The 25530-nt window shown below is 40.6% G+C and overlaps 2 protein-coding genes across 3 annotated transcripts; one reads left to right on the top strand and one right to left on the bottom strand.

The window, feature by feature from the left end:
- Nucleotides 1-417: 417 nt before the first annotated feature.
- Nucleotides 418-813, top strand: LOC118858243 (60S ribosomal protein L34-like). Its single transcript, XM_036768728.1, has one exon. The coding sequence runs from the start codon at nt 433-435 to the stop codon at nt 784-786; it is 354 nt and encodes a 117-aa protein (XP_036624623.1). The 5' UTR covers nt 418-432; the 3' UTR covers nt 787-813.
- Nucleotides 814-2925: 2112 nt separating this feature from the next.
- On the bottom strand, nt 2926-23673 carry LOC118858241 (hereditary hemochromatosis protein homolog). Of its 2 annotated transcripts, XM_036768727.1 has the most exons (5): nt 23515-23673; nt 3943-4176; nt 3535-3798; nt 3287-3398; nt 2926-3023 (listed from the first exon to the last, which is right to left on the bottom strand). In XM_036768727.1, exons 1-5 carry the CDS (start codon nt 23594-23596, stop codon nt 3017-3019), a joined length of 699 nt encoding a protein of 232 aa, XP_036624622.1. In that variant the 5' UTR covers nt 23597-23673; the 3' UTR covers nt 2926-3016. The 2 variants fall into 2 exon arrangements, with proteins under 2 accessions (XP_036624622.1, XP_036624621.1); XM_036768726.1 differs by lacking the exon at nt 2926-3023 and having other exon boundaries at nt 3062-3398.
- Between the last annotated feature and the right edge of the window lie 1857 nt (nt 23674-25530).

The raw sequence follows: 25530 nt of genomic DNA, 5'->3' as shown, positions 1-25530 counted from the left end.
ATGGTTCTTAAATTGTGTCTTAAAGGAAGAAGAGAACTCTTTGATGTGGAGATAAAAATGGAATTCATTCCAGGCATAGAGAATGGCCAATGCAAAGGCGTGGAGATGGGGGATGGACTGCTGTGGGTGAGGAACAGCAAGGAGGCCAATTTGGCTCAAAGAGCAGGATGGAAAATAATGTACAGTGAGGCTGGGGCCAGCTAATGTAGGGTTTTCAAAGCTAAACTGAGGAGTTTATATTACAGTCTTGATAAAACCATTCTGGCCAATCACCATTTCCTTTTCTAGATTTTCAATAGCTATTCTCTTAGAATTTCCTCAGGAACTAAAATCAAGTTTTCTGGCCTGTAATTTGCATGTTTGATTTTCTTTTTTAAATTTTCAAAAATTCGCTTTTCCCTCTTCCGGTGGCGGACCTGACAGAAATTAAAAATGGTTCAGCGTCTGACATATCGCCGTAGGCTGTCCTACAATACAGCTTCCAACAAAACTCGGCTGTCACGAACCCCGGGTAACAGAATTGTTTACCTTTATACCAAGAAAGTTGGAAAAGCACCGAAATCAGCCTGTGGTGTATGCCCAGGAAGACTTCGAGGTGTTCGTGCGGTGAGACCTAAAGTTCTTATGAGGTTATCGAAGACAAAAAAGCATGTCAGCAGGGCTTATGGTGGCTCCATGTGTGCTAAGTGTGTCCGTGACAGGATCAAGCATGCTTTCCTGATTGAGGAGCAGAAAATTGTTGTGAAGGTGTTGAAGGCACAAGCACAAAGTCAAAAAAGTAAATAAAAAGGATATGTTTTTTGAATAATAAAGAAAATTAAAATTAAAAAAAAAAATTTTCAAAAATTCTTTTTTTTTTTTAGAGTCTAGACTACATTTGCCTTTTTCTAGTTCAGTTTCTCTCCCATTCTCTCTAATTTTTCAAATAGCACTGACAGTGGTACAGTAATTACAATCACCTCCAACCTTTTTTTTCCCCCCAGGAACTAAGTTAACCTGAATTCACCAAGGAGAGCTAGATACTCTCCTACTATCCTCTTACTTATCTTTTCAATCTTATTTCCTACATATCATATACAACAGTGCTGTCAGCTCAAATAGAAATGGATCCCTGAGGATCCGTGACTTAGAAAACCACCAACTGACATTATCTCTGTTGTATCTTATTTTTATTTGTTTTGTCAAACATATCTCAGTTATATCTTCAGCCTGCCTTTGGCACCTCCACTCACTAGAAACCTGCTAGTGTAACCGAATTGGTAGACTCATCATATCCTCGTTTTTATATGCTTTGCATGTAGAGTTCCCTTCACTATTTCCTCTGTCCATCTGAATTAAACCTTTCCCATTCTCTAGTTCACAGATACAGGGGGCAGGAAAGGCCAAGGAGCCAGGACAGACGTTTGCTTTTTTGCGGGGGAAGCTGGGAGACCAAAGGAGTGGTATTTTATTGTTGACCTTTGCCTTCTAATCTTGTCCTCGATGACATCTCACGCATCAATGCCAGTCCCCAGGGTGCCCCTCTTTGTCACCTCTTCACCTTAGATGTTGAGGCTATCTGTGTTTAGGAAAGAGAGCTGCCCATAAGTCAACCTTCTGCTATCCATTCAGGCCTTCCTGTCCTGTGGGATTCATCTCCATATCCTCCCAAAAGTTCACCTGAAGAGGTTCACCCAATCAGCTAGGGGCCTTCCTTGCTTCTTGCTAGATGAAAGATACCAGTGGAAGTGGAGCACTCTGCTTACCTACCTGTCATCCCTTACCCTTGCCACAAGACCAATCCATCTTCTCTTCCTACCATACAGTTCTCTGATGAAGGCCTTTGCCCCTATTCTTCAAAAGTCCTTGTTGGTTGTATATTGCAGCCTGCTCACATCGTCTGCCTGTTTCTATCACTCTCTGTGTGATACTCATTTTTAGCTTTAGAGGCAGTGGTATGGCATGCTCTGCTGCCACGTAGGAACACTTAAAATATTGGTATTAAAAACATGCGCCCTGGGGCAACTAGGTGGTGCAGTGAGTAGAGCACCGGCCCTGGAGTCAGGAAGACCTGAGTTCAATTCCGACCTCAGACACTTGACACATGTACTAGCTGTGTGACCTTGGGCAAGTCAACCCCAATTGCCCTGCCAAAAAAAAACCAAACCAAACCAAACCATGGTCCTTTACTTTCTTAAGAATCCAGGGGAAATGGGGGAGGGGGAGTAGTCGGAAAAAGAGCTTTACGATTTTACCAGAGCCACTCAAGATGCTTCCTGTCCAATTCACTGTCCATCTGTACTTTCTGTGCAGATATCCTTGTGCAATAGTAGTTGGAAGAGTTCTATAATATACTGTTCCTAGTCCTCAAAAACGAATTGCTCCTTGCCTTCTCTACCACCAGTTACCCCCTCCAAGGCCCCATGATAACTGACCTGAAAAACCCATAATTGTCTGAGTAATTCTTTTTTTTATTAAGATTTTTTATTTTTAGTTTACAACACTCAGTTTCGCATGATTTTGAGTTCCAGATTTTCTTCCCCCCCCTTCCCCTTCCCTCCCCAAAACAGCGTGGAATCCGATATATCTTCTACATATAACTTCGCATTGAACTTATTTACACAATAGTCAAGTTGAGAAGAAGAACTATGACCAATGGAACAAATCATGAGAAAGAAGAAACAGAACTAAAAAAAAAAAAGAGAGAGAGAGAGAAAAATACAAAAGAAAAAAAGGAGAGCATACAGAGTGCCTCAATTTGCATTCAGGCTCCATAGTTCTTTCTATGGTTGTAGATAAGTCTCCATCATGAGTCCTTTGGAGCTGTCTTTGAACCTTGTGTTGCTGAGAAGAGCCAAGTGTATCAAGGTTAGTCCTCACAGAATCCATGTATCTGTGGTTGTGTATAATGTTCTCCTGGCTCTGCTCCGCTCACTCAGCATTATATCGTGTAGGTGTTTCCAAGTTGTTATGAAGTCCGTATCTTCCCCATTTCTTACAGCACAATAGTTTTGTTTGAGTAATTCTTAAGAGGATTTCACTTCCTAGAAGTGAAAGAATAAGAGGAAGGTCACCTAAGGAATTAATTTATTAAGGAAATATGGCCAAGGGGAAGAGGAACATGGTGTTTAAAATAGTAAACACTGGAGAACGGACTTTTATATTCTTCACATAGAAATGAGAAGTCTGAGTCAGAAAGAGATAGATGGGCTAAAAAGGACCAAGGGAGTTTCACATGTAAGGGTCTAGAAAAGCACTCCAGTCTCCACTGCAATATCTCCTTGCCCCATCTAATGATTCCCCATACCTGATAATCGCAAGACTTATGATGGAGATGATAATTACAGTACTGTTGGCACCAGTGAACATGCTCCCAGACATTGTAGGATCAGGTAGATGTAAGGCAGGTGTTGCCATCTCTGAAATAAAGGAGGCTACTTTAAGTCAGAATACTACCCTGTGTCATCCTTCAAGCTGAGACACAGAACCTGAGGCAGGGTTAGGGAAGCTCTTCGGAGTTGTGAGTGGAGGCACCTGTCTCCAGGTGTTCAGTACCTGTCTCCTCTGGATTCTCCCTCTGGTAATTCCTGAGATAAGCGCAACAGTCCCCAAGAACATAGGCCCGGATATTCAGATGGGACTTGTTTTTCTCCAAAGTTTTCTTGACTTCCTGGGCCTCAGGACTGGCTCCTGTCCAGGTCAGGTTTTCCAGGGATAAACTGAGCAGGTCCTGTCCATTATATCTGTAGTTCCAGAAGCCCCTTACATTGCCATCCATTTGGAGCTGACAGCCCAGAATAACCTGTAGAGTGCGAGACCCTGACCCCAGCAAGTTACTATACTGTATTTGATACTTTCTTATGCCTGCCACCTAGGTCCCACAGCGAATATACAGCTCCCCCATCAAAACACACCCACACACCCACACACCCACACACACACACACACAAACTTCATACTCACTTTCTTTCTCGTCACTCTTTTCATCAATAATCCAAAGGATTTCTTCCAGCTCTTTCTCCTTCTCTATGAGATACTCAATATTTACCTTCTCCAATGACTTCGAATCCACATTTTGACTCTTGACATCAAAGGACAAGAATTTCCTGTTATTTAAGTAGCCATGAATCACATATGAGAACTGTTTCAGTTCGGTGTGGAAGACTGCAGTTAAATTGTACCAAAGCTTGGGGGACTCTGAAAAAGATAGGAACAATGCATCAGTAAACACATGCTCTGGTTCTAGCCTCCAAGTCACTGTACTGTGTTCATCTAACATTCAACAAGCACTTGTTGAGCCCTGACAAAGGGATACATAAAAAAGCAAAAAGCAGTCCCTATTCATCTTGCTCATACAAGGTGCTGAGTTCTGAGTTACAGTTACTTTGATGCTGAGTTTCTGAGACTGTGTGGTTCATTTTTACTTTTTGGAGGCAATTGGGATTAAGTGACTTGCCCAGGGTCATAGAGCTAGTAAGTGTCTGAGGCTGAATTTGAACTCAGGTCTTCCTGACTTCAGGGCTGGTATTCTATCCACTGCATCATCTACTTGCCCCTGTATGGCTCATTTTTGAATGTGACAAAGCTATAGCACCCTAATAAGATATGGAGATCAGAACTGTTTTATGACTGAAGGACAAGTGTAATTTATCTGAACATAGATGGAAGATGAAATTTTTGGTTCCTAATCATAAGGTTCACAGAGAAGACCCAGTCTGAACTCAGAAGAGTAAGAGAGATGAAAGAACAGATGTCAGAATTACATAATCTAAACTTGAATCTAGAACTGATAAAATTGCTCTTGAGGATTAAATTCAACTGAACAGAGGAATATTTTGGAAGCAGAGAAGCAGGGAAGTCACCCAAAAGATTTACTAGTCTAGCTAAGACATAGTGCCCAGGGAGGTGGTACTTAATTACATCAAGCATCTATCGATGAAATCATCTGTTCAACACCAAAACTATGTTCATCAAGGAACTTTAATGGACTGTTCCTGAGACAAAAAGAAAATTAAAGTTTACAATTCTAGAGTTATGAATTGTCTCAAAGACATGGGTTTTCCTCACTCATGTGCCTCCTTGAAAGGTTTCTGTGTGTGTCCACTCTTCTTCACACATACTGAGGGCATCAATAAAGCGAGAACGGGACCAAGTTTATGTATGAATTGTGATATGCTTTATTATTCATGTACTTGCTTTAATCTTTGAGTACCTTGACTTTATTTCTTTTGACTTACTGTTATATAAATGTGTCATTATTATGAGGGGCTAGTAAATGGAAACACATTGGTGGAGGCTCAAGAGCTACAGTGGTGAGTAGGGAGGATTATATTCCCCCAACTTCCCCCTACAAGTTTATCCCTAGAACCTAAGAAAGGTCCACAAGATAGTCCTGTTCTGGATACCTAGACTTGCTACTGATTTAGAGGGATTTAAGAGAGCCCAGAGAGTATCCATATGCTACGTGTAAAAAGTATGAGGCATTTTGGTTGTTGGGTGACCATCCCACACGCCCATTACGTTGATCTTCCCCAGGTTCATAAACCTGCCTGTTCTTGCAAACTCAGTAGTGATTCTCTCACGTCTGATCCCATACTCCAAATGTTTTCAAGTTGTTTGAAACAAAGTGCCACTTTCATTCCATCATTGAGATAGCTGCACAAAAGAGGGACTCCCTGACTATACTTTTAGTGGCTCCAGTTGAGTACTCCCATTTCCCCTTCCTTTGGGAACAATTGTTTATATGCCTAGGCTTGCATGGAGCACAGAACCTGAGGGGAAAGAGAAGAGTCGATGTGAATGCTCTTCCAGAGCGTGCCAACACATTAGCCCAAGCTTTACCCAGGCCTGTGAGGCTACTATGTACAAAGCGCTATGTTATAGCAATGCTACAGAAAGGAAAGAGCCCTATTGGAGCTTCTATTTTAGCCTATATTAGAGGGGAGAGGGAAGATAGCATAAAATAGGATACATACACAAATATACCATGATGTCGGTTTTATGAACTAAGGAAACTCAGGATGTCAGAAGTAGCTATGGCAACCAAGCAGACTTGGGGGGGTGGGTGGGTATAGAATGTCTTTGGCAAGTTTATTTGAACGTTTTCATGTCAAATGTACAAAAAGATGTAAAGTTATTTTTGTTTGCTGTGTAGATCAGTTTAAAATGTTTTAAAAACCATGTTTGTATTTTCAAATAAGGCACTTAAAGATTTTCATTCATTCATATATCCATTTGTTAAGCTATGTGGAAGAGACAGACAAAGGGATCACAGAGACACACCCTTTCTCTAGGTAACCTCCACCTCAATTTCCGAGACACTTGTGACTGTTGTGGATGATGGTGACTGAGAACTGCCAGATAGTGCCAGCGGGAGCAGCTAATCGTGGAGTGAGCTGATCATGAGCCACACACATTAGTCACTGACACTTTCTTTTCTTTTACCTTTTTCTTCTTCCATCTCTAGCCAATCAAAGGCCCTCCATTAACTATCCAAACATACACTTACTAATTCCCCTTCATCCTGGAGAAGTAGGATTTACAGGAAGAGAAGTCTATAGGGTTCCCTTATCTGCTTCCTGTAGTGGGCATCCCCACAAACTTTTATTTCTATTGATATGAAAGAAAAAGAAAATCAGTGGTCACAGATTTTACCCTGGGTTAATGGCAGGAAGGAGACATTTTTGCCCTTAAAGGGCACAAGATGAGATGGGGAGGAGAGGCCCTAAATCTTCATTAGCTCATGTATCTAATCAGAGAAATCCTTCAAGCAAACTTGAGCCCCTCAAGGAAGGGCTTGGGAGGGGGTGCTGCAGATGAAGAATAGCACCAAGATAGTTTAGCTTTTGGTTAAGTAACTGAGAGGATTTCAAGCACCAAACCAAGTTCCCCATCAGAACTAGCCACTCTAACTATATATTGCTGTTACACCCAAGACAATTAGTATATTACAGACAAGCACTCCTTTTACATGTGTGCGCCTACCATAGGTACTATTGGATATCTCAAACTAGATGTCTGTTAAACATCTTAAACTCAATATGTCCAAAACTAAAGTCATTATCCTTTCCCCAAACCCTCTTCCTAATTCCCCTATTACTGCACAGAATATCACCATCCTCTTATTAAGTCACCTAAGCTCACAAACTAGGTGTAATTCTCAACTCTTCACTCTCTCTTACCTCCCCCCATCCCATATCCAATACATAGTTAAGTCTTGTCATTTCTATATTTATAATGTATCTCATATATACTTCCTTTTCTCTTCTAACACTGCAACCACCCTGGTGCATGCCTTTATCACCTAACATTTGGACTAATGCAGTAGACTGCTGGTTGGTCTCCATGCTCCAAATCTCTCCCCATTCCATTTCATCCTCCACTCAAATCAATCTTCCTAAAGCATCTTTCCCCTGAGACTGTTCCCAATTTATCCTATACATGTCCTGTTTGTACATAGTTATTTGCATGTTGTCTCCCTCATGAGACTTAGTTCTTTAAAAGTAGGCCTGTGAACGTTTTTGTGGTGGCCAAGAATTGGAAATCATGGGGATGCCCATCAATTGGGGAATGGCTGAACAAGTTGTGGTATATGAAGGTAATGGAATATTACTGTGCTATAAAAAATGATGAGCAGGCAGATTTTAGGAAAATCTTGAAAGACTTACATGAACTGAAGCTGAATGAAGAGAGCAGAACCAGGAGAACATTGTCCACAGTAACAACAACATTAGCTCTTCTTAGCAATACAGCGATCTAAGACAATTCCAAAGACTCGTGATAGAAAATGCTAACCACATCCAGAGAAAGAACTCTGGAGTCTGAATGTAGATCAAAGCACAGTATTTTCACTTTTTTTGTTTTTTCTTTCTTGTAGTTTTTCCTGTTTTCTGATTCTTCTTTCATGACACAACCAATGTGGAAATATGTTTAACATGTACATGTATAATCTGTATGAGATTGCTTGCTGTCTTGGGAAGAGGAAAGAGGAGAGAGGGAGAGAGAACTCAAATTTTTACAAAAATGGATATTGAAAACTATCTTTACATGTAATTGGGAAAAAAATAAAATAAAAATAAAATTTAAAAAAATTGAGAGCACAAAAATAAAATAAAATACTTTGAAGGGAAAAAAAAGAAAGTAGGCCTGTGAGCATACCTGCCAAAACAGACACAGGAACTACATGAACATAAATATAAAACATTTTTTATACAAATAAAGTCACATTGAAATAATTGAAGTAATATTTATTTTTTATGATTAAGTAAAGCCAATATAATAAAAAATGACAATTTTACCTAACTAATCTTTTTATTCAATGCCGTCCCAAGTAAATTACTAAAACATTATCTTACTGAGTTAAAAAAAAAACAAACAAAGTTCATTTAGAAGAACAAAAGGTCAGGAATTTCAAAGAAACCAGGGGAAAAAGATGTAAAGGAAGGAGATTCAGCAGTATTAGACCTTAATGGGGAAGCTAGGTGGTGCAGTGAGTATAACAGGCCCTGGAATCAGGAGGACCTGAGTTCAAATCCAGCCTCAGACAGTTGACACACTTACTAGCTGTGTGACCTTGGGCAAGTCACTTAACCCCAATTAACCCTGCCTTCCTCCCTCCAAAAAAAGAAAAGAAAAAAAAACAAGCAGTATCAGACCTTAAATTATAAGGTGAGAGCATTGTTGAAGTGTAAGATGGATAACTGTGATTATTTTAAATTAAAAATTTCTTATATAAATAAAATCTATGTAGCCAAGAATAGAAGGAATGCAGAAAATTAGGAAAAAACTTTCATTAGACAGTCTCTCAGATAGGATGCGATTGGGTTGGAATATGTGGTATAGGAAATGATGAGCTGGTGATCCAGAAAAACATGGAAAGACTTCAACATATGAAAGATGCTATCCACCTCCAGAGAAAGAGATGACAAGTGGAAACATGTATAGTATGGTCTTATGTGTATGAGTGTATATGGATATATATGTACATATTGTCAATATCTCTGTCTCTGTGTGTATCTGTGTTTAATCGTACCCTTCTTTGGGGAGGTGGAATAAAGTTAAAAGTGCACAGCAGAGAACAAAAGAAAACCTAGAAGGAAGCAAAGCAAAGCTGGATAGCTTTGAAAAGAATGTGTAGTATTTATTATATACATTTTCTTGAAATGGAAATTTATTGCTTCATGCTGAATCCTCTCAAGTATTGCTGTGCACATGGGAATTTTTTTTTCTTTTCTCATTTTGAATTTAAGTCTAAAATGAATAAAAAATCTACCAAAATTAAAAAAAATTGGGGGATCTTTTTTTTGGGTACCCAGAACTTGACACAGTGCATAGCACATGGTACGCCCTTAAGAAATGCTAGCTGACTAACTTTGCCTCAACAGAATTCAAAACTCAGCTGCAACACCACCTTCTACATGAAACCTTTCCCCAAACCCACAACTATTAGGGTCCTCTCTCCCAAACTATTTGTATTGCTACTGCTGTGTATATATTCATGTTTATTTGCTTTATATTTATTCTGTATATACTTATATAACAAATATGTTCTGTTCCCACTTCCTCAAGGCCAGGCTTAGTACCCTGAGGGACTGGTGCTGGCCTTTTTTCTGCCACCTTCAACAACTTCATCCTCCACCCCCATTGTTAGGGAGCCAATGACTAGCAGCCAATGACAAGCCCCACCTCCTTCCTATTTGCTTCAGATGCACAGCAAAATTTATAAATGTTTTCTCGAAACCTCTCTAATTCTTTCCAAATGATTTCATTTCTGGAGGAACAGGATCACAATTTAGTTTAGCTTCTACTTAGCATAGGTCCCAACAAGTTCATATGAAATGGTCCAAAAGGGTCCTCATTTCTGCTTTTATTACCATGAGTCCAGTAGACTGATTTCAAAAGATTGATCCTTGCCCTTGGGGTATCGATAATGTACTGGCTGCAATATACTCAGCCTGGATTCCAGCTCCTAGACTTTTGTAGCTCCCTCTCCTAACCTCAAACATCAGAGACTCCACTCCCTTCTCCTAGAATGGAATAGCGTGAGCAAAAAGCCCAAGGACCGTGGCTTGTTTCTCAGGAGGCCATATGGTCTCAGAGGGAAAAAAATGTCATGGCCTTTCCCTTTACAGCATCATCTCTTGCCAGATGCCATCACACCATCAAAGCACAGCTAAGGACAATAAGAAGTTGCCTCTGTAGCCAATCAAAGGCCCTCCCATTCACCACATGATTAGCCAAGGAGAACCAATTATAGAATGTCTAAGTCAGAGGTTCCCAAACTTATTTGACCTACTATTCCCTTTAAAAAAAAAACCATGAAAGGGTTAAAGAAAAATGATGCACCTTAAATTTAATAATTTATTGTAAATTTGTAGGGTTTCTTCTTGCATTGAAATTTTGATGAAGCCATACTGTAACCATACTGTAAACAAATTATTACATGCACATATTTCTGCCAATGTATGCCGGACTTCCCAACAATGCTACACACTTGCCGGCTGACATTTGCTTGTTAAGACCTGTCTGTGGGCTTGACCACTGATTGGTTATAACTTGCATTTTGTGTGTTTGTTTGGAAAATAACATAGTCAATATAACTTTAACTCTGTTTTATAACAGATGAAATATGTACAAAAGGTTTTTCGAAATTTTCTTCTCTTCTTTCCTTATGCTTCTACAGCCCCCTTATTTTTATTCAACACCCCCCAATTGCACCCAAAGCTACTACCATCCTGCCCATCCTTCCAGTGCCCCCCAAGGAGCAGTGCTGCCCACTTTGGAAACCTCTAGGCTAAGTATACTCTACACTATCCTGAAGCAGGGTTCCCATGTTCTCCAGGTAAAGTAATACCATCCCAAATGTTTTGTACACACACCAAACAGATACACCCCTTATACTTCCATATGTCCTTACTGTCTCTCCAGTTAGAATATGTTTTCCTCTTTTCAATTCTAACCCCAGAGCCTAGCACAGTGCTTGGCACATGGAAGGCACTTAATAAGTACTTATGGATTGATCTCTGTGCAGAGGACTCTCAGGTCTATATATCCAGGCCCAATTTCCTTCCTGAACTCTAGTTCCCATCACTAACTGTCTCTAACTAGATATCATGATAGATTTCTCATATCCAATATATTTAAAATGACCTATTATCTTCATTTCTAAATACGTTTCTCTTCCAAATGTCTTTGTTTCTGTAAATGGTATGTCACCTTTCTAGTCACCCAGGGTTTGAAACCTCAAAGTTTCCAGAATCCTTAACCAAACAAAGGATAGGAGTGATCATAAAAGACAGAATAATTTCAGTTACATGAAATTGAAAAGCTTTCGCACGAAATCAATGCAATGAGGAAAAGTAAGAAATCAGTTCATTTGGGGAAAAAACCTCTTGATAAGGATCTGTTATCCAAAATATATGGGGAACTGACATAAATATATGGTGTGAATTTTGATGGGTGTTATTATACAACCACTGTTATTCAATATCATACTAGAAATGTTAGCTTTAGCAATAAGAAAAGAAATTGAAGAAATTAGAATAGGCAAAGAAGAAACGAAGCCATCACTCTCTGCGGGTGATATGATGGTATACTTCAGAGAATCCTAGAGTAAATTCCAAGTAAAAAATTACTTGAAATAATAAACAAATTTAACAAAGCAGCAGGAAATAGAAGAAATCCACATAAATCATGGGCATTTCTATACATTACTAACAAAGCCCAACAGCAAGACACAGAAAGTTTTAAAGTTATTGTAGACATTGTAAAATATTTGGGAGCCCACCTGCCAAAACAAACCCAGGGCCTACATGAACACAATCAAAACATTTTTCACACAAATAAAATCAGATCTAAATAATTGGGAAAATATTAGTTGCTCATGGATTGGCCGAGCTAACATAATAAAAATGACAATTCTACCTAAATTGATTTATTTATTAAGTGCCATATCAATCAAATTACCAAAAAATTATTTTATAGAGCTAGAAAAATAATAACAAAATATATCTGGAAAAACAAAAGGTCTGGAATATCAAGGAAATTAATGTAAGGAAATGCAAGGGAATTTGGCCTAGCTGTACCAGATCTTACATTGTATTATAAGCAGCAATCATCAAAACTACTTGATTCTGACTAAGAAATAGAGTGGTGGATCAGTGGAATAGGTTAGGTACACAAGACACAATAGTCAATGAGTATAGTAATATATAGTTTGATAAATCCAAAGACTCCAGCTTCTGGGATAAAAACACACTATTTAACAAAAACTGCTGGGACAACTGGAAAATAGTATGGGAGAAACTAGGCATAGACCGACATCTTACACCCTACACCAAGTTAAAGTCAATATGGGTACATGGTTTAGATATAAAGACTGATACAAACTAGAAAAGCAAGGAACAGTTTACCTGTCCGACCTACGCATTCATGACCAAAGAAGAGGTAGAGAACATTATGAAATGCAAAATGGATGATTTTGACTGTATTAAATTGAAAAAGGTTTTGTACAAACAAAGCCAATGAAATCAAGATTAGAAGGGAAGCAAAAGCTGGGAAACGGTATCTTTGATAAAGGCCTCATTTCTAAAATACATAAAGAACTGAATCAAATTTACAAGAACACAAGTCATTTCCCAACTGATAAATGGTCAAAGGAGATGAACAGGCAGTTTTCAGATGAGGAAATTAAAGCTATCCATAGTCATATAAAAAATGCTCTAAATCACTATTGATCAGAGAAATACAAATCAAAACAACTCTGAGGTACCACATCACACTTATCAGATTGGCTAATGTGGCAAAGCAGGAAAATGATAAATATTGCAGAAGATGTGGGAAAAATGGAATACTAATGCATTGTTGGTAGAGTTGTAAACTGATCTAACCATTCTGGAGAGCAATTTTGAACTATGCCCAAAGGGCTATAAAACTGTGCATACCCTTTGATCCAGCAATACCACTATTAGGTCTGTATCCCAAAAACATCAAAAAATGGGAAAAGGATCCACATGCACAAAAATATTTATAGCAGTTCTTTTTTGTGGTGGCCAAGAATTAGAAATTGAGGGGATAGATACTCATCAGCTGGGGAATGGCTGAATACGTTGTGTCATGTGAGTATAATGGAATACTATTGTGCCATAAGAAATGATGAGCAGGTAGACTTCAGAAAAACCTGGAAAGACTTACATGAACTGATGCTGAATGAAGTGAGCAGAACCAGGAGAACATTGTACACCATATCAGCCACATTGTGTGATGACTGGCTTTGATAGACTTAACTCTTCCCAGCAATGCATGGATCTAGGACAGCTCCAAAAGACTCATTCATGATGGAAAATGCCATCCACATCCGGAGAAATAACTATGGAGTCTGAATGCAGATCGAAGAATACTATTTGCTCTTTTTTCTATCACTGTTCCGTTTTGTTTCTTCTTTCTTGTAGTTCTTCCCTTTGGTCCTAACTCGTCTTTGCATCATGACTAACGTGAAAATAAGCTTAATATGAATGTACATGCAGAGCCTGTATCATACTGCATGCTGTCTTGGGGAGTAGGGAGGGTAAGGAGGGGGAGAAAATTTACAGCTCAAAATCTTATAGATGTGAATGTTGAAAACTAAAAAACGAGAAAGAGAAGGAAGGAAGGAATGAAAAAAAGAAAAAAAAAAGAATTGTTATGGGTGTCTGAAGAGGGAATAGTTGTCTGGCTGGCCTTGTCACTGCACTTTCTTCCCCACCCCTGCTTTGTTTCTAAAGATTCAGTCAACTACAGCATGTTCCAACAATTAATTCACTTTTTCTAGCTCAGGTGCAGTATAGCGGCCTCTCAGATCCATGTGGTCCCTCTCTCTGATGTTTTAGGAAGTTTATGTCTGATGAAAAATTAGTAACATAATCACAATAACTCAGAGTCCCCAGTTAGGAAAATTCCCAATATTTTGGAGGCAGCTAGATAGTGCAGTGCCAGGCCTGGAGCCAGGAAGACCTGAATTCAAATCTGGCCTCAGACACTTACTGTGTGACCCTGGTCACTTATTCTCTGCCTCAGTTTCCTCAACTGTAAAATGGAGATGATAATAATAATAGCTACCTCCTAGGATTGTTGTGAGAATGAAATGAGATAATTGTAAAGTGTCTGCCATATAGTAAGCAGTATATGAATATTAGCTATCATTATTATTATTTATCTCTAGCTAACTCCTGGACTCTTTATGCCTAAGGCAAAACTCAGGATACAGGAAATATTTCCATCGAAGAAGTAAGCAAAGTTCATTAGGGTATCTATTACTGGACAGCTATAGGGAAGGAAAGTTGCAGAATGAGCAGATTTTTCATTTTAAACTTCCCTCAGTACTCGAAGGCATAGATACAACCAGCAGCTTCACCCCTAATTTTCTGCTCTGAGATGTTTGCAGGAGGAGGTTTCACCTGTTACCCTCTTTCAGGCTCTGCTCCTTAGATCTCGGGCAGAGATTGGGGGGCTGTCCCTCATACTGCTGCTACTGCTCAGCTCTAGAGGTCTTGACACTTCTTCCTCTCATTTTGTGCCTCTCAATTCTGCTTCCTAGTTCAAAGAACATAATAATCCCAAACTGCTCTCAGGGAAGAGAAGGATAATGTTTGTCCCTCTAAACTATAAAGCCTGGGATGCCAATCAATTCTCAAACTCCTACTACATAGATAACAGCTTGAGCCATTTCCCAATAGATAAATGGTAAAAGATTATGAACAATTCTTCTCAAAAGAATTGCAAAGAATTAACAATTACATGAAAGACTGCTCCAAATTGCTAGTAATAAGAGAAGTGAACATTGAAACAACTCTGAGATTTTACCTCACGTCCAATAAATTGGCAAAGAGAACAAAAAATGGGAATTGGCAATTGTGAGGGGGAGTGGTTGTGGAAAGACAGACACACCATTTGTGGAGTTGTGAAATGGTTTAACCCTTCTGGAAAACAATTTGGAATTCAGCTAAGTGACTAAGATGTATATACAGAGATCCCACTGCTAGGCATATTTCCCAAGGAGATAAATGATAAAGAGAAAAGAGAAGTCCTACCTATCCTATAATATTTGGACTTTTATTTGCACTGGCAAAGAAAGTAGATACTCACTGACTGGGGGAATTGTTAAGTAATGTGATCTTTGAGTGTGTTATTCCACCTTTCAAAAAGGATATTTCAAAGAGCTAGACAAAGTTACAAAATTTATTTGGAGAAACAAAATAGAAAAATAGAGCAGTGGACGATCAAAGATGAATATGATGGTTATAAGAGAAGCATGGAAAGACTTATATGAACTGATGGAGAGTAAAATAAGCAGAACCAGGAAAACGATATACAAAACAACTACCAGTAGGGAAACGGAAAGAACAAAATAATCGAAAGTGAATGCTTTGAAATTATAATGACCAAGTTTGATCTCAAAGAGATATGAAGCAAGCTGGGAATCTACCTTTTCTTAAGTCCCTGACCAAGGCTTAAGGGACTGAGCCTGAAAAAAATCAGTGCTACAGGGCAACAGGTGAAAAGAAAAGATGTAAGGACATCCATTGGACTCCTCTTACAAGCATCTCTGAGCAGAATACTACTAAGGCTGTATCAACCTCTTGAAGATCTAAGGGAGGTTTTGTGTTATTTTTTTTGAAAGTATGTTATTTAAGCAACTTCCCTTCTCCTCCCTAAAAGTATCTAATTTGGATCTATTTTTTTCTTAATAGTGTGACCTGTAAAGCCTAATATCTGTCAAATTCCTTTCTGTTTCTTATCAAATATGGAATTCTTTTATTAAATTTAATGAACATTAGATTATTGGACTCCATTGGTTCTGATTCTCCCTTATTTAATATCTTACTGACCTACTTTTCTACTTTTAACCAGTTCCAGATAATTTTGAGGATTATTATTTTATAATAAATTTGAAGTCTTAGAAATGCTATTCTCTCCTGACAACTCCCCACCCCCCATTTTTTCCTTGATATTAAATAACTTTTGTTCCTCCAAATGAATTTTGTTATTCTTTTGTCCAGCTTTATAAATATCTCTTGGTAATTTGATTGCTATGGCACTAAATCCATCTGTTAATTAATTTACACAGCATCATCATGTTCATCACGTTGGTCGAGCCCAGCCATGAGCACTAACTATTCATCTAATCATTTAAGTCATTTGACATTCTTAATTTCTTTAGTACGTGCTTTGGTAGACTGAATCAGATATCTTATCATCCATTTAGAAATTATTTTCAAAGGATTTCTCTATTTCCTGGATTTTGATACTGGTGTATAGATACATTGTTAATTACTTGGTTACTGTTAACTTGTTGGTTACTTGGTTACTGTTGATTTCCCAGGTTTTTCCTGACTAAACCATCATCTTCAATAAATAGGGATAGGTTTATCTGATCTTTGCCTTTAATTTATGCCTTTTATTTCTTTTTTGCTTTATTGTCATTACTCGAGATTTCCAGAAAAGTATTAAATAAGATCAGAATAAGGAGGGCTTTATTCCTATATTTATTGGGAAAGCTTCTAATGTTTTCCCATTGAATATAATACCAGAAACTTTTGGGGAAAAAAGAATACAATACTAGCTTTGGGTTTTATATAGATTCTTCTTTAGCATATGAAAATTGGCCATTCAATACCTATACTATATGGGATTTTTTTCTTTTTCTTTTTTTTTAATAAAACTACCCAATCTCACACCACTCACTTACTCAATCAGTATTTATTAAGAACCTACTATGTACCAGGAACCATGCTAAAAGTCAGGGATACAAAAAGAGGCAAAAGATAGTCCCTGCCCATAAGGAGCTCACAATCTGATGAGAGACAAGAAGCAAATATATACAAATAAGCTACATACAGAATTGTTCAGTCATTTTTTCAGTTGTATTCAACTTTTTGTGACCCCATTTGGAGTTTTCTTGGTAAGGATACTAGAGTGGTTTGCCATTTCCTTCTCTGGTTCATTTTACAGATAAGGAAACTGAGGCAAACAGGGTTAAGTGACTTGTCCAGGATCACATAGCTAGTAAGTATCTGGGGCCAAATTTGGACTCATTAAGATGAGTCTTCCCAGACCCCAGGCCTGGCACTCTGTGCATTAGGCCACCTATATAAAGAATAGGAAATAACTGAAAGAGGGAAGGTACTAGAATTAAGAGGGATTGGAAAAGCCTTCTTAGAGAAGATGGGATTTTAGTTGGGATTTAAACGAAGTCACTGCAGGCATTGGGGACAGCCAGAGAAAATGCCCAGAGCCAAGAGATGGCATATTTTGTTCCTGGAATGGCAAGGAGGCCAGTGTCACTGGATCAAACAGTACATGACAGGAAATAAAGTATAAGGTGTACAATTCAAAATGTAGGAGAGGGCTAAATCATGAAGGGCTTTGAACATGAAACAGCATTTTGTATTTGACCCTGGAGGCAAGATGATGTCACTGGAGTTTATTGAGTGGGGGGTGGGGCAGCATGGTCAGATCTGCACTTTAGGAAGATCACTTTGGTGACTAGCTGGAGGATAAACTGGAACAGAGGGAGACTTGAGGCAGGCAGACCCACCAGGAGGCTATTGCAATAGTCCAGGTATGATGTGATGAGGGCAGATACCAGGGTGGTGGCAGTATCAGTGGAGAGAAGGAGGTTTATTCAAGAGATGTTGCAAAGGTGAAATTGATAGGGCTTGGCAACAGATTGGATAATCTGTGTGAGAGATGGTAAGGTGTCAAGGATAACACCAAGGTTGCAAGCCTAAGCAGGGAAAGTTATTAAGTTCAGTTTTGAACATTACAAGTTTGATATGTCTGAAAGGTAGTTGGAGATGTGAGATTAGAGGTCAGCAGAGATGCTGGGGCAGAATAGACAGATGTGAGAATTATCAGCATAGAGATGGAAATTAAATCCACTGGAGCTGATGAGATCACCAAGTGAAATAATATAGAGGGAGAAGAGGGCCCATGACAGAACCCTGTGGAACACCTACCTAGGTGAGGATCCAACTAGAGAGACCGAAGAGGAGAATGTCTGATAGGTAGGAGGAGAAATAGGAAAGAATGCTGCCAGGAAAACTTAGGGAGAAGAGGGTATCAGGAAGGAGAGGGTCATCAATAGTGTCAAAGGATGCAGAGAATTCAAAAATGAAGATTAAGAAAAAGCCATTGAACCTGACAACTAAGACATCATTCATTGGTAACTGTGGGGAGAGACTTTTCAATGGAATGATGAGGTTATAATGATAATAATAATTATGAACAATGTTGTTAACAATCATTCCTGATTTTATTTTACCGAAATTAAGAAGCTTCATCTTTTAAGAAGAGCAAAATATGAGGTGGAGCCAAGATGGCAGAGTAAACGCAGGGACTTGCTTGAGCTCTCCCCCAAACCCGTCCAACTACCTGTAAAAAAATGACTGTAAACAAATTCTAAAGTAGCAGAATCCACAAAATGACAGAGTGAAACAAATTTCCAGCCCAAGACAACCTAAAAGGTTGACAGGAAAGGTTTATTGCACCAGGCTGGGAGAGGAGCGCAGATCAGCGTAGGCTGTACCAACACAGACTGGACTAGAGCAGGCCTCAGGGGACTGAATCAGTGGCAGCTGTGGCAGTTTCCAGACTTCTCAACCCCCAAACACAACTTAGAAGGTCAGTAGGAAAGGTCTGTCAGACCTGGACGGGAGGGCAGTGATGGTCTGGCCCTAGCCCTAGGGCAGTGGCAGAGGTGGTAGTGGTGGTGGAAGTGGCAGTGGCTGCTTCCAGAGCTCTCGGCCCACAGATGTGGGAGGATTGAGTGGCTGATCAGAGGAGATTGCAGGGATCTCTTTTCTGGCTCTGAGGCAGGATTCTCTTGCTTTGCCAGTGCTTTGATCTGGGTTGCAGTCCCGGGGTGAGGAGGAGTGCTGACATGGTCGAGTTTGTGGCAGTGGTTGAGAGAGAGTCCTCCTCACAGTTCCAAGGCAGAAAAGAGTGCCTGTGATCACCCACAGACCAGAGCACAGTTGAGGAGAGTAGTAAACACCTCTCCTTTGATCATACCACCCTGGAAGAACTGAAAATTTACAGGTCCCTAGAAGTATCTCTGAAAACAGCTGCACAAAATCCCTGAAGCTTGGGACAGTACACCTTCCACACTGCATGCAGAGACCTACCTCAACAAAGAGCTAAAAAATAAATAATTGACTGGGAAAATGAGCAAGCAGTGTGTATGTGTGGGAGAGAAATCGGACTATAGAATCTTACTTTGGTGACAAGGAAGATCAAAACATACAATCAGAAGAAGACAACAAAATCAAAGCTCCTACATCCAAAGCCTCCAAGAAAAATATAAATTGATCACAGGCTATGGAAGAGCTCAAAAAGGATTTTGAAAATCAAGTAAGAGACATAGAGGAAAAATTGGGAAGAGAAATGAGAGTGCTGCATGAAAATCATGAAAAATAAGTCAACAGCTTGCTAAAGGAAACCCCAAAAATGCAGAAGAAAATAACACCTTAAAAAATAGACTAACCCAAATAGTGAAAGAGATCCAAAAAGCCAATGAGAAGAAGAATGCCTTAAAAAGCAGAATTGGCCAAATGGAAAAGGAGATCCAAAAGCTCACTGAAGACAACAATTCCTTAAAAATTAGAATGGAGCAAATGGAAGCTAATGACTTTATGAGAAATCAAGATACAATAAAACAAAACCAAAAGAATGGAAAAAAAAAGAAGACAATGTGAAATATCTCACTGAAAAAAACACTGACCTGGAAAATAGATCCAGGAGAGATAATTTTAAAATTATTGGACTACCTGAAAGCCATGATCAAAACAAGAGCCTAGACATCATCTTTCAAGAAATTATCAGGGAAAACTGCCCTGCTAGTCTAGAACCAGAAGGTAAAATAAAAATTGAAAGAATCCACTGATCACCTCCTGAAATAGATCCCAAAAGGAAAACTTCTAGGAATATTGTAGGCAAATTCCAGAGTTCCCAGGTCAAGGAGAAAATATTACAAGCAGCCGGAAAGAAACAATTCAACTATTGTGGAAACACAATCAGGATAACACAAGATCTAGCAGCTTCTATATTAAGGAATCAGAGAGCTTGGAATATGATATTCCAGAAGTCAAAGGAACTAAAATTAAAACCAGGAATCACCTACCCAGCAAAAGTGAGTATAATACTTCAGGGGGAAAAAGGGATATTCAATGAAATAGAGGACTTTCAGGCATTCTTGATGAAAAGACCAGAGCTGAACAGAAAATCTGACTTTCAAATACCAGACTCAAGAGAAGCATGAAAAGGTAAACAAGAAAGAGAAATCATAAGGGACTTATTAAAGTTGAACTGTTTATATTCCTACATGGAAAGATGATATTTGTAACTCATGAGACTTTTCTCAGTATTAGGGTAGTTGGAGGGAATACACACACACACACACACACACACACACACACACACACACACATGACACAGGGTGAGTTGCATATAAAGGGATGATACTAAAAAATAAAATTAAGGAGTGAAAGAGAGAGGAATGTACTGGGAGAAGGAGAAAGGGAGAGGTAGAATGGGGTAAATTATCTCACATAAAAGAGGCAAGAAAAAGCTTTTACAAGGGGGAGAAGAAGAGGGAGGTGAGAGGAAATGAGTGAACCTTACTCTCATCAGATTTAGCTTAAGGAGGGAATAACATACACAGTCAATTGGGTATCAAAATCTATCTTACTCTACAGAAAAGTGGGGGGGGGGAAGGGGATAAGGGGGATGATAGAAGGAAGGGCAAATGGGAGGGGGAGTAATCAGAAGCAAACACTTTTGAGGAGTGACAGAGTCAAAGGACAGAATAGAATAAATGGGGGTGGGACAGGACAAAGGGAAATATAGTTAGTCTTTCACACTTGTAGAAATGTTTTGCATGACTACTCATGTATAATCTATATTGAATTGCTTGCCTCCTCAATGAGGGTGGGTGAGGAGGGAGGAAGGAAGAGAAGATGGAACTCAAAGTTTTAAAAATGAATGTTAAAAATTGTTTTCTACATGCAGCTGGGAAATGAGATATACAGGCTATAGGGTATAGAAATCTATCTTGCCCTACAGGAAAATAGAAGGGAAAGAGATGAGAAGGGGTGGGGGGATGATAGAAGGGAGGGCAGATTGGAGGAAGGGTAATCAGAATGCGTGTTGTCTTGGGATAGGTGAGGAGAGAGATGGGGAGAAAATTTAGAACTCAAAATCTTGTGGAAGTGAATGTTGAAAACTAAAAATAAATTAATTAATAAGGAAAAAAGAGCTAAATAAGTGTATTGAAATACATGTAAGAGAGAGCAGAAGAATTCTTCCCACTGTCCAAAACCTCTGAGAGCTGCAAATAGCAGGAAGCTGCAGCTGTTACTACCATTGCTCCATCTGATAAAACTGAGACAAAGTAGTGATTGGTTTAAAAGTACAATTCACAGGCACGGTGAGTAGAGCACCAGCCCTAGAGTCAGAAGGACCTGAGCTCAAATGCGACCTCAGACACTTACTAGCTGTGTGACCTTGGGCAAGTAACCCAAATTGCCTCGCTTTCCCCTCTGCAAAAGAAAAAGTACAATTTACAGTTTGTTTGTTTTTTACAAAAACACTAAAAGAAGAAAAACCCCACAAAGCTTCTATTTACCCTACAATCCAAATTTCATTCCACTAAAAAAAAATATTTGGTGTGGTCTAGTGGCTTGAATGAACATTTTTGGTCCTCTAAAACCAGTTAAAAAATTTAGAATAATCATTTAAAAGCATCTCTATAAAGCCATGGGCCAGAGTTGCCCTGAATCTTAACAGACAGCAGGAACTATGGTATCCCCTCCACCCTGGCCTAAACCCAACAACACTACTCAAATCCCTGTGAAGAGGGAAGATAGGGGAAATTTTCTACCAGACTCGTTTTTGTGCTGTCCATAGCAAGAGGAGTGAATCTAGCCCAATAGGTCTATGATGTATCTCTCTGTCATCCCATTCATGCCAAAGCACATGTCCACCTTATGGACTAACAATATAAATGACTTCTAACCCTACAATGAAACCCCTCCCTCTTACCACCAATAATCAATGTTCTCAGCAGACAGGATGCAGGCAGGCCACAGGTATCCCCGGTCACCTCATTATCCAACCTGTGGTATTTTCAAGGGGAGGGGAATCTCAGTTTGGAGGGAGGGGAAGGGGCAACAACACAAGTTCAAGTTCAAGTATTTTATTTCTTAGTAGTTTATAGCATCCGAGGGTCAATTTCTCTCAGCCTGGAGCTGCCCAATCACGGTGCACTGGGGTGGGGTAGGGTCTGAGGGTTGGAAGAGGAAGGAAGACGAGAGGAGAATCTACACATCGGGAGGGAAGGTACAAGGATAGGAGACTCAGAGTCGGAGATCCCGGATCCAGGCAGCCATAGGAGCTGCAGGGAGAGAAAAGGGGGTCTTAAAAGGAGAGTTTCTCTGCCTATTGATTGTGGGGAGGGGAGAGATGAATTGTCCAATCCCACCACCTTCGCTCCAAAAAGATGCCTGAGCCTTTCCTCACGGGGGAAGAGAATTTAGTGATGAACATGCATTGTGAGGCAACTAGAATTCTAGGGTTTGGGACTGTCAGAGCACTTAGAGATCATCGGCAGAGTGTAGCGGGTAAAGCGCTCAAAAGACTTGTATTGGAATCCTGCCACACAAATCTTTAAATAGCTTTGTAGCCCTGTGACTCAGTTTTCTCATCTGTAAATCGGGAGGGGGGGAAGGGGACCCAATGATTTCAAAGGTCCTGCTCTAAACCAATCATCCTGGGATCCAGACCCCTGTTTTACAGATAAAGAAACTGAGGCCCAGGGAGGCTATAAGAGACGTGGTCTAGGTAAGTGGTTGAGGCGGAATTCACACTCAAGTCTGGCGCGCTGAGAAGGTTGGGGTGGAGGCTACTGTGCCAATAGCACTCCCTACCCCGAATCTAGGAAATGCGGCGGGACCCTACTCCTGAGGGCATCCGGCAGCTCGAGGAGAAAGGGAGGAAACTTTGTGACCAGAGCAAAGTGTCGCTGCCATCGCCGCAGGGAGGGTGAAGCCCAAGAAGAGGCTCACGTCACTACCCCTTACCCGCGCCTGCCCAATTGGCCTGGGTTAGGGTTAGGGTTGGAACTAAAGGATTAGTTATTATACGAGTCGGAGTTACGATTGGCTTAAAAAATACGTTTAGTACGTGTTTCACAGCCGACTTCTCCAGATTCCTTCGAACTTCTCAATTCCACGTATATAGACACTGCCACCCGCCCAGACCTGCAGGTCCCACACCCGTCCTCTCGATTCATTCGCCTTCTCTATCCGCTCCCTCACCCCCAATTGTCTTAGGTGGCAGAATTCGTCTTTTCAGGCTTAGGCTGGGTCTAACTCCCTATCCATTTTCCCGGCCCCATCCTGGAGCCAGTGTTCTTTCCTGAAAGTCCACCCCTATTTTCCATCCCAACGCAGGGTTCTGAAAGTTCTCTGCTCAGTCGCCTCGTCTCCATCTCCCTGAACTCACCTGACGAAAAAGCCTGACAGTTCAAGATCACTGTTCCCAGAGCGGTCAGCAACCAGAAAGGATCACGGCAGATAGGGGCCATTGGCCTCTTCCCGCTCCTAAACTCGCCGCAGACTATGCTTTTTCTTCTTTATTACATATTACCTACACACAATTATTAGAAATGGACGGCTCTCAGTTTTAGCGGAGCTATTTAAGGCACACTAGACCTGCAGGGCTGTGCTGAGGGGAGAGTCCCTTCTTTTCCCCGCCCCCAGCCCCTCCCACCACCCCCACCCCCAACCCTGGCTTTTACTGGAAAGTTTCCTGTAGTGCCGGGCGGAGGCACCGGTTTCTTTTTTTCTTTTTCTTTCTTTCTTTCTTTTTGTAGCTACGACATGCTTTTCCGTTTAATCTGCAAATGGAGAAGTTCTGAATGCTGAAGATAAGTTCACTAACCTTGGTAGTGTACTTTCCAGGGATGTATGCATTGATAATGAAGTGGACGCTGGCCAGAGCCAGCTTGGTGTTTGAGAGGTTCAGAAAGAAAGCGTGGAAAGAAGAGTAGACTACTACAGAGCCATTGTGCTGACCTTGTCGTATGCCTGTGAAACTTGGACAATATACCAGAGGCACGCCAGGAACCTGAATCACTTCCATTTGGATTATCTTAGGAAGATTCTGAAAATCACCTGGCAGGATAAGATACTAGACACTAAGATCCTTTCTCGAAAGGACTGCCAAGCATTCAAACTCTGCTTTAGGGAGTACAACTCCGATGGGCTGGCCACATTGTTTGAATGCAAACTGTAAGCTTGCCAAAAAGACACCAAAAAGTGTCTCAATATGTCTCTCTTAAGAACTTTGGAATTGATTGTGTTGATGAGGGCACAGTCTCTGGGAACCCCTTGAACCCTTGAACTCTCCTTGAATCTTGCCACTCGACCTGGCCTTGGCCTGAGGCTATAACCATTAAGCCCAAGTGCCTACCTTGCCCAGTCCTCTATTGTCCAGCTGTTTCCCACCCTTAATCCTGTTTCCCATCCTTAATCCTGATCAAAATATCTATACACTAGCTCCTCTACCCCAGCCCTTGATGGGTTGTCATTTCCATATGGCCTTCAGCTATTTCCCCCACCCTGGAGTCTGACCTCGTCCTTAAGTCCCTCCCTAGACCCCTCCTCTGGCCACCCCAGACCACCCCTCAATCCCTCCCACAACCTTTGTGTATATAATCTCCATCTTGCGTCCATGAGGTTGGTCAGAACCAATCTAGCTCAGATGGGTCTGGCCCTTTTTCCTTACAGGCGGCGCAAGGGGTGGGATCTCTCGGGGCAGGCTTATTTGGCTAACTCTTAATAAACTTTACCTTTCCCTTGGCTGAGAAGGCTTGAGTCGAATTCTTTCGGCAGGACCCGGTGTGTCGGTACTTTGGGGTGTCGAGCACCTCTCACCCCAAACCCTCATCATTTATGGTTCCCTGAACCGGGAAGTACTGCTAATCTCAAGTTCTTCTCCAGCCAAGACTGAAGGTATGTGAGCCTCCCCCTCTCCCAATCCCCCTCCTCGCTCTCCAAACATTTTGGATGTGCTTCTCGGGCCTGGCCTCAGCAGGTCCCAGTGGGTTGGACAGCTTGGTCCAGTGGTCTCAGTGAGTCGGACAGTCACTCTGTCCTGGTCAACCTGACGCTATCAGGTGGTTCTCGGTGGGTCGGACAGCTTGGTCCAGTGGTCTCAGTGAGTCGGACAGTCACACTGTCCTAGTCAACCTGACGCTATCAGGTGGTTCTCGGTCCAGTGGTCATGTCGAAGGACATGGACGGATGCCCCATCCGGAAGCATGTGCCAGATCCTTTCAATTGTTTCGGCGCTGGGAATTTGGGAAAGTTTCAGGTACCTTCTGTATATTTTGTTTTCTTGTTTTATTTTGTTTGTCTCCCGACAATTACTCCTAACTTCTCCTTTACTAAGGAGGAAGGAATTTCCAGCCGAAGGGACCCCACGCCCTGCCTCTACTGCAGGCCCTGCAACATCTAT

The sequence above is a fragment of the Trichosurus vulpecula genome, chromosome 7 (assembly GCF_011100635.1).
Source record: "Trichosurus vulpecula isolate mTriVul1 chromosome 7, mTriVul1.pri, whole genome shotgun sequence".
Classification (NCBI taxonomy): Eukaryota; Metazoa; Chordata; class Mammalia; order Diprotodontia; family Phalangeridae; genus Trichosurus; species Trichosurus vulpecula.
Note: the sequence above shows the minus strand (reverse complement) of the source record. Positions and strands in the feature narration are given on the sequence as shown.

What these genes read in the sequence shown, in the direction of transcription:
- LOC118858243 (XM_036768728.1), top strand. Translation starts at nt 433, where the DNA reads ATGGTTCAGCGTCTGACATATCGCCGTAGGCTGTCCTACAATACAGCT.
- LOC118858241 (XM_036768726.1), bottom strand. Translation starts at nt 23,596, where the DNA reads ATGGCCCCTATCTGCCGTGATCCTTTCTGGTTGCTGACCGCTCTGGGA. An exon ending in CTGTCAGGCTTTTTCGTCAG is followed by an intron (nt 4,177 to 23,514) that starts GTGAGTTCAGGG and finishes TATCTTTTTCAG; the next exon opens with AGTCCCCCAAGCTTTGGTAC. An exon ending in AAAGAGTGACGAGAAAGAAA is followed by an intron (nt 3,799 to 3,942) that starts GTGAGTATGAAG and finishes TGCTGGGGTCAG; the next exon opens with GGTCTCGCACTCTACAGGTT.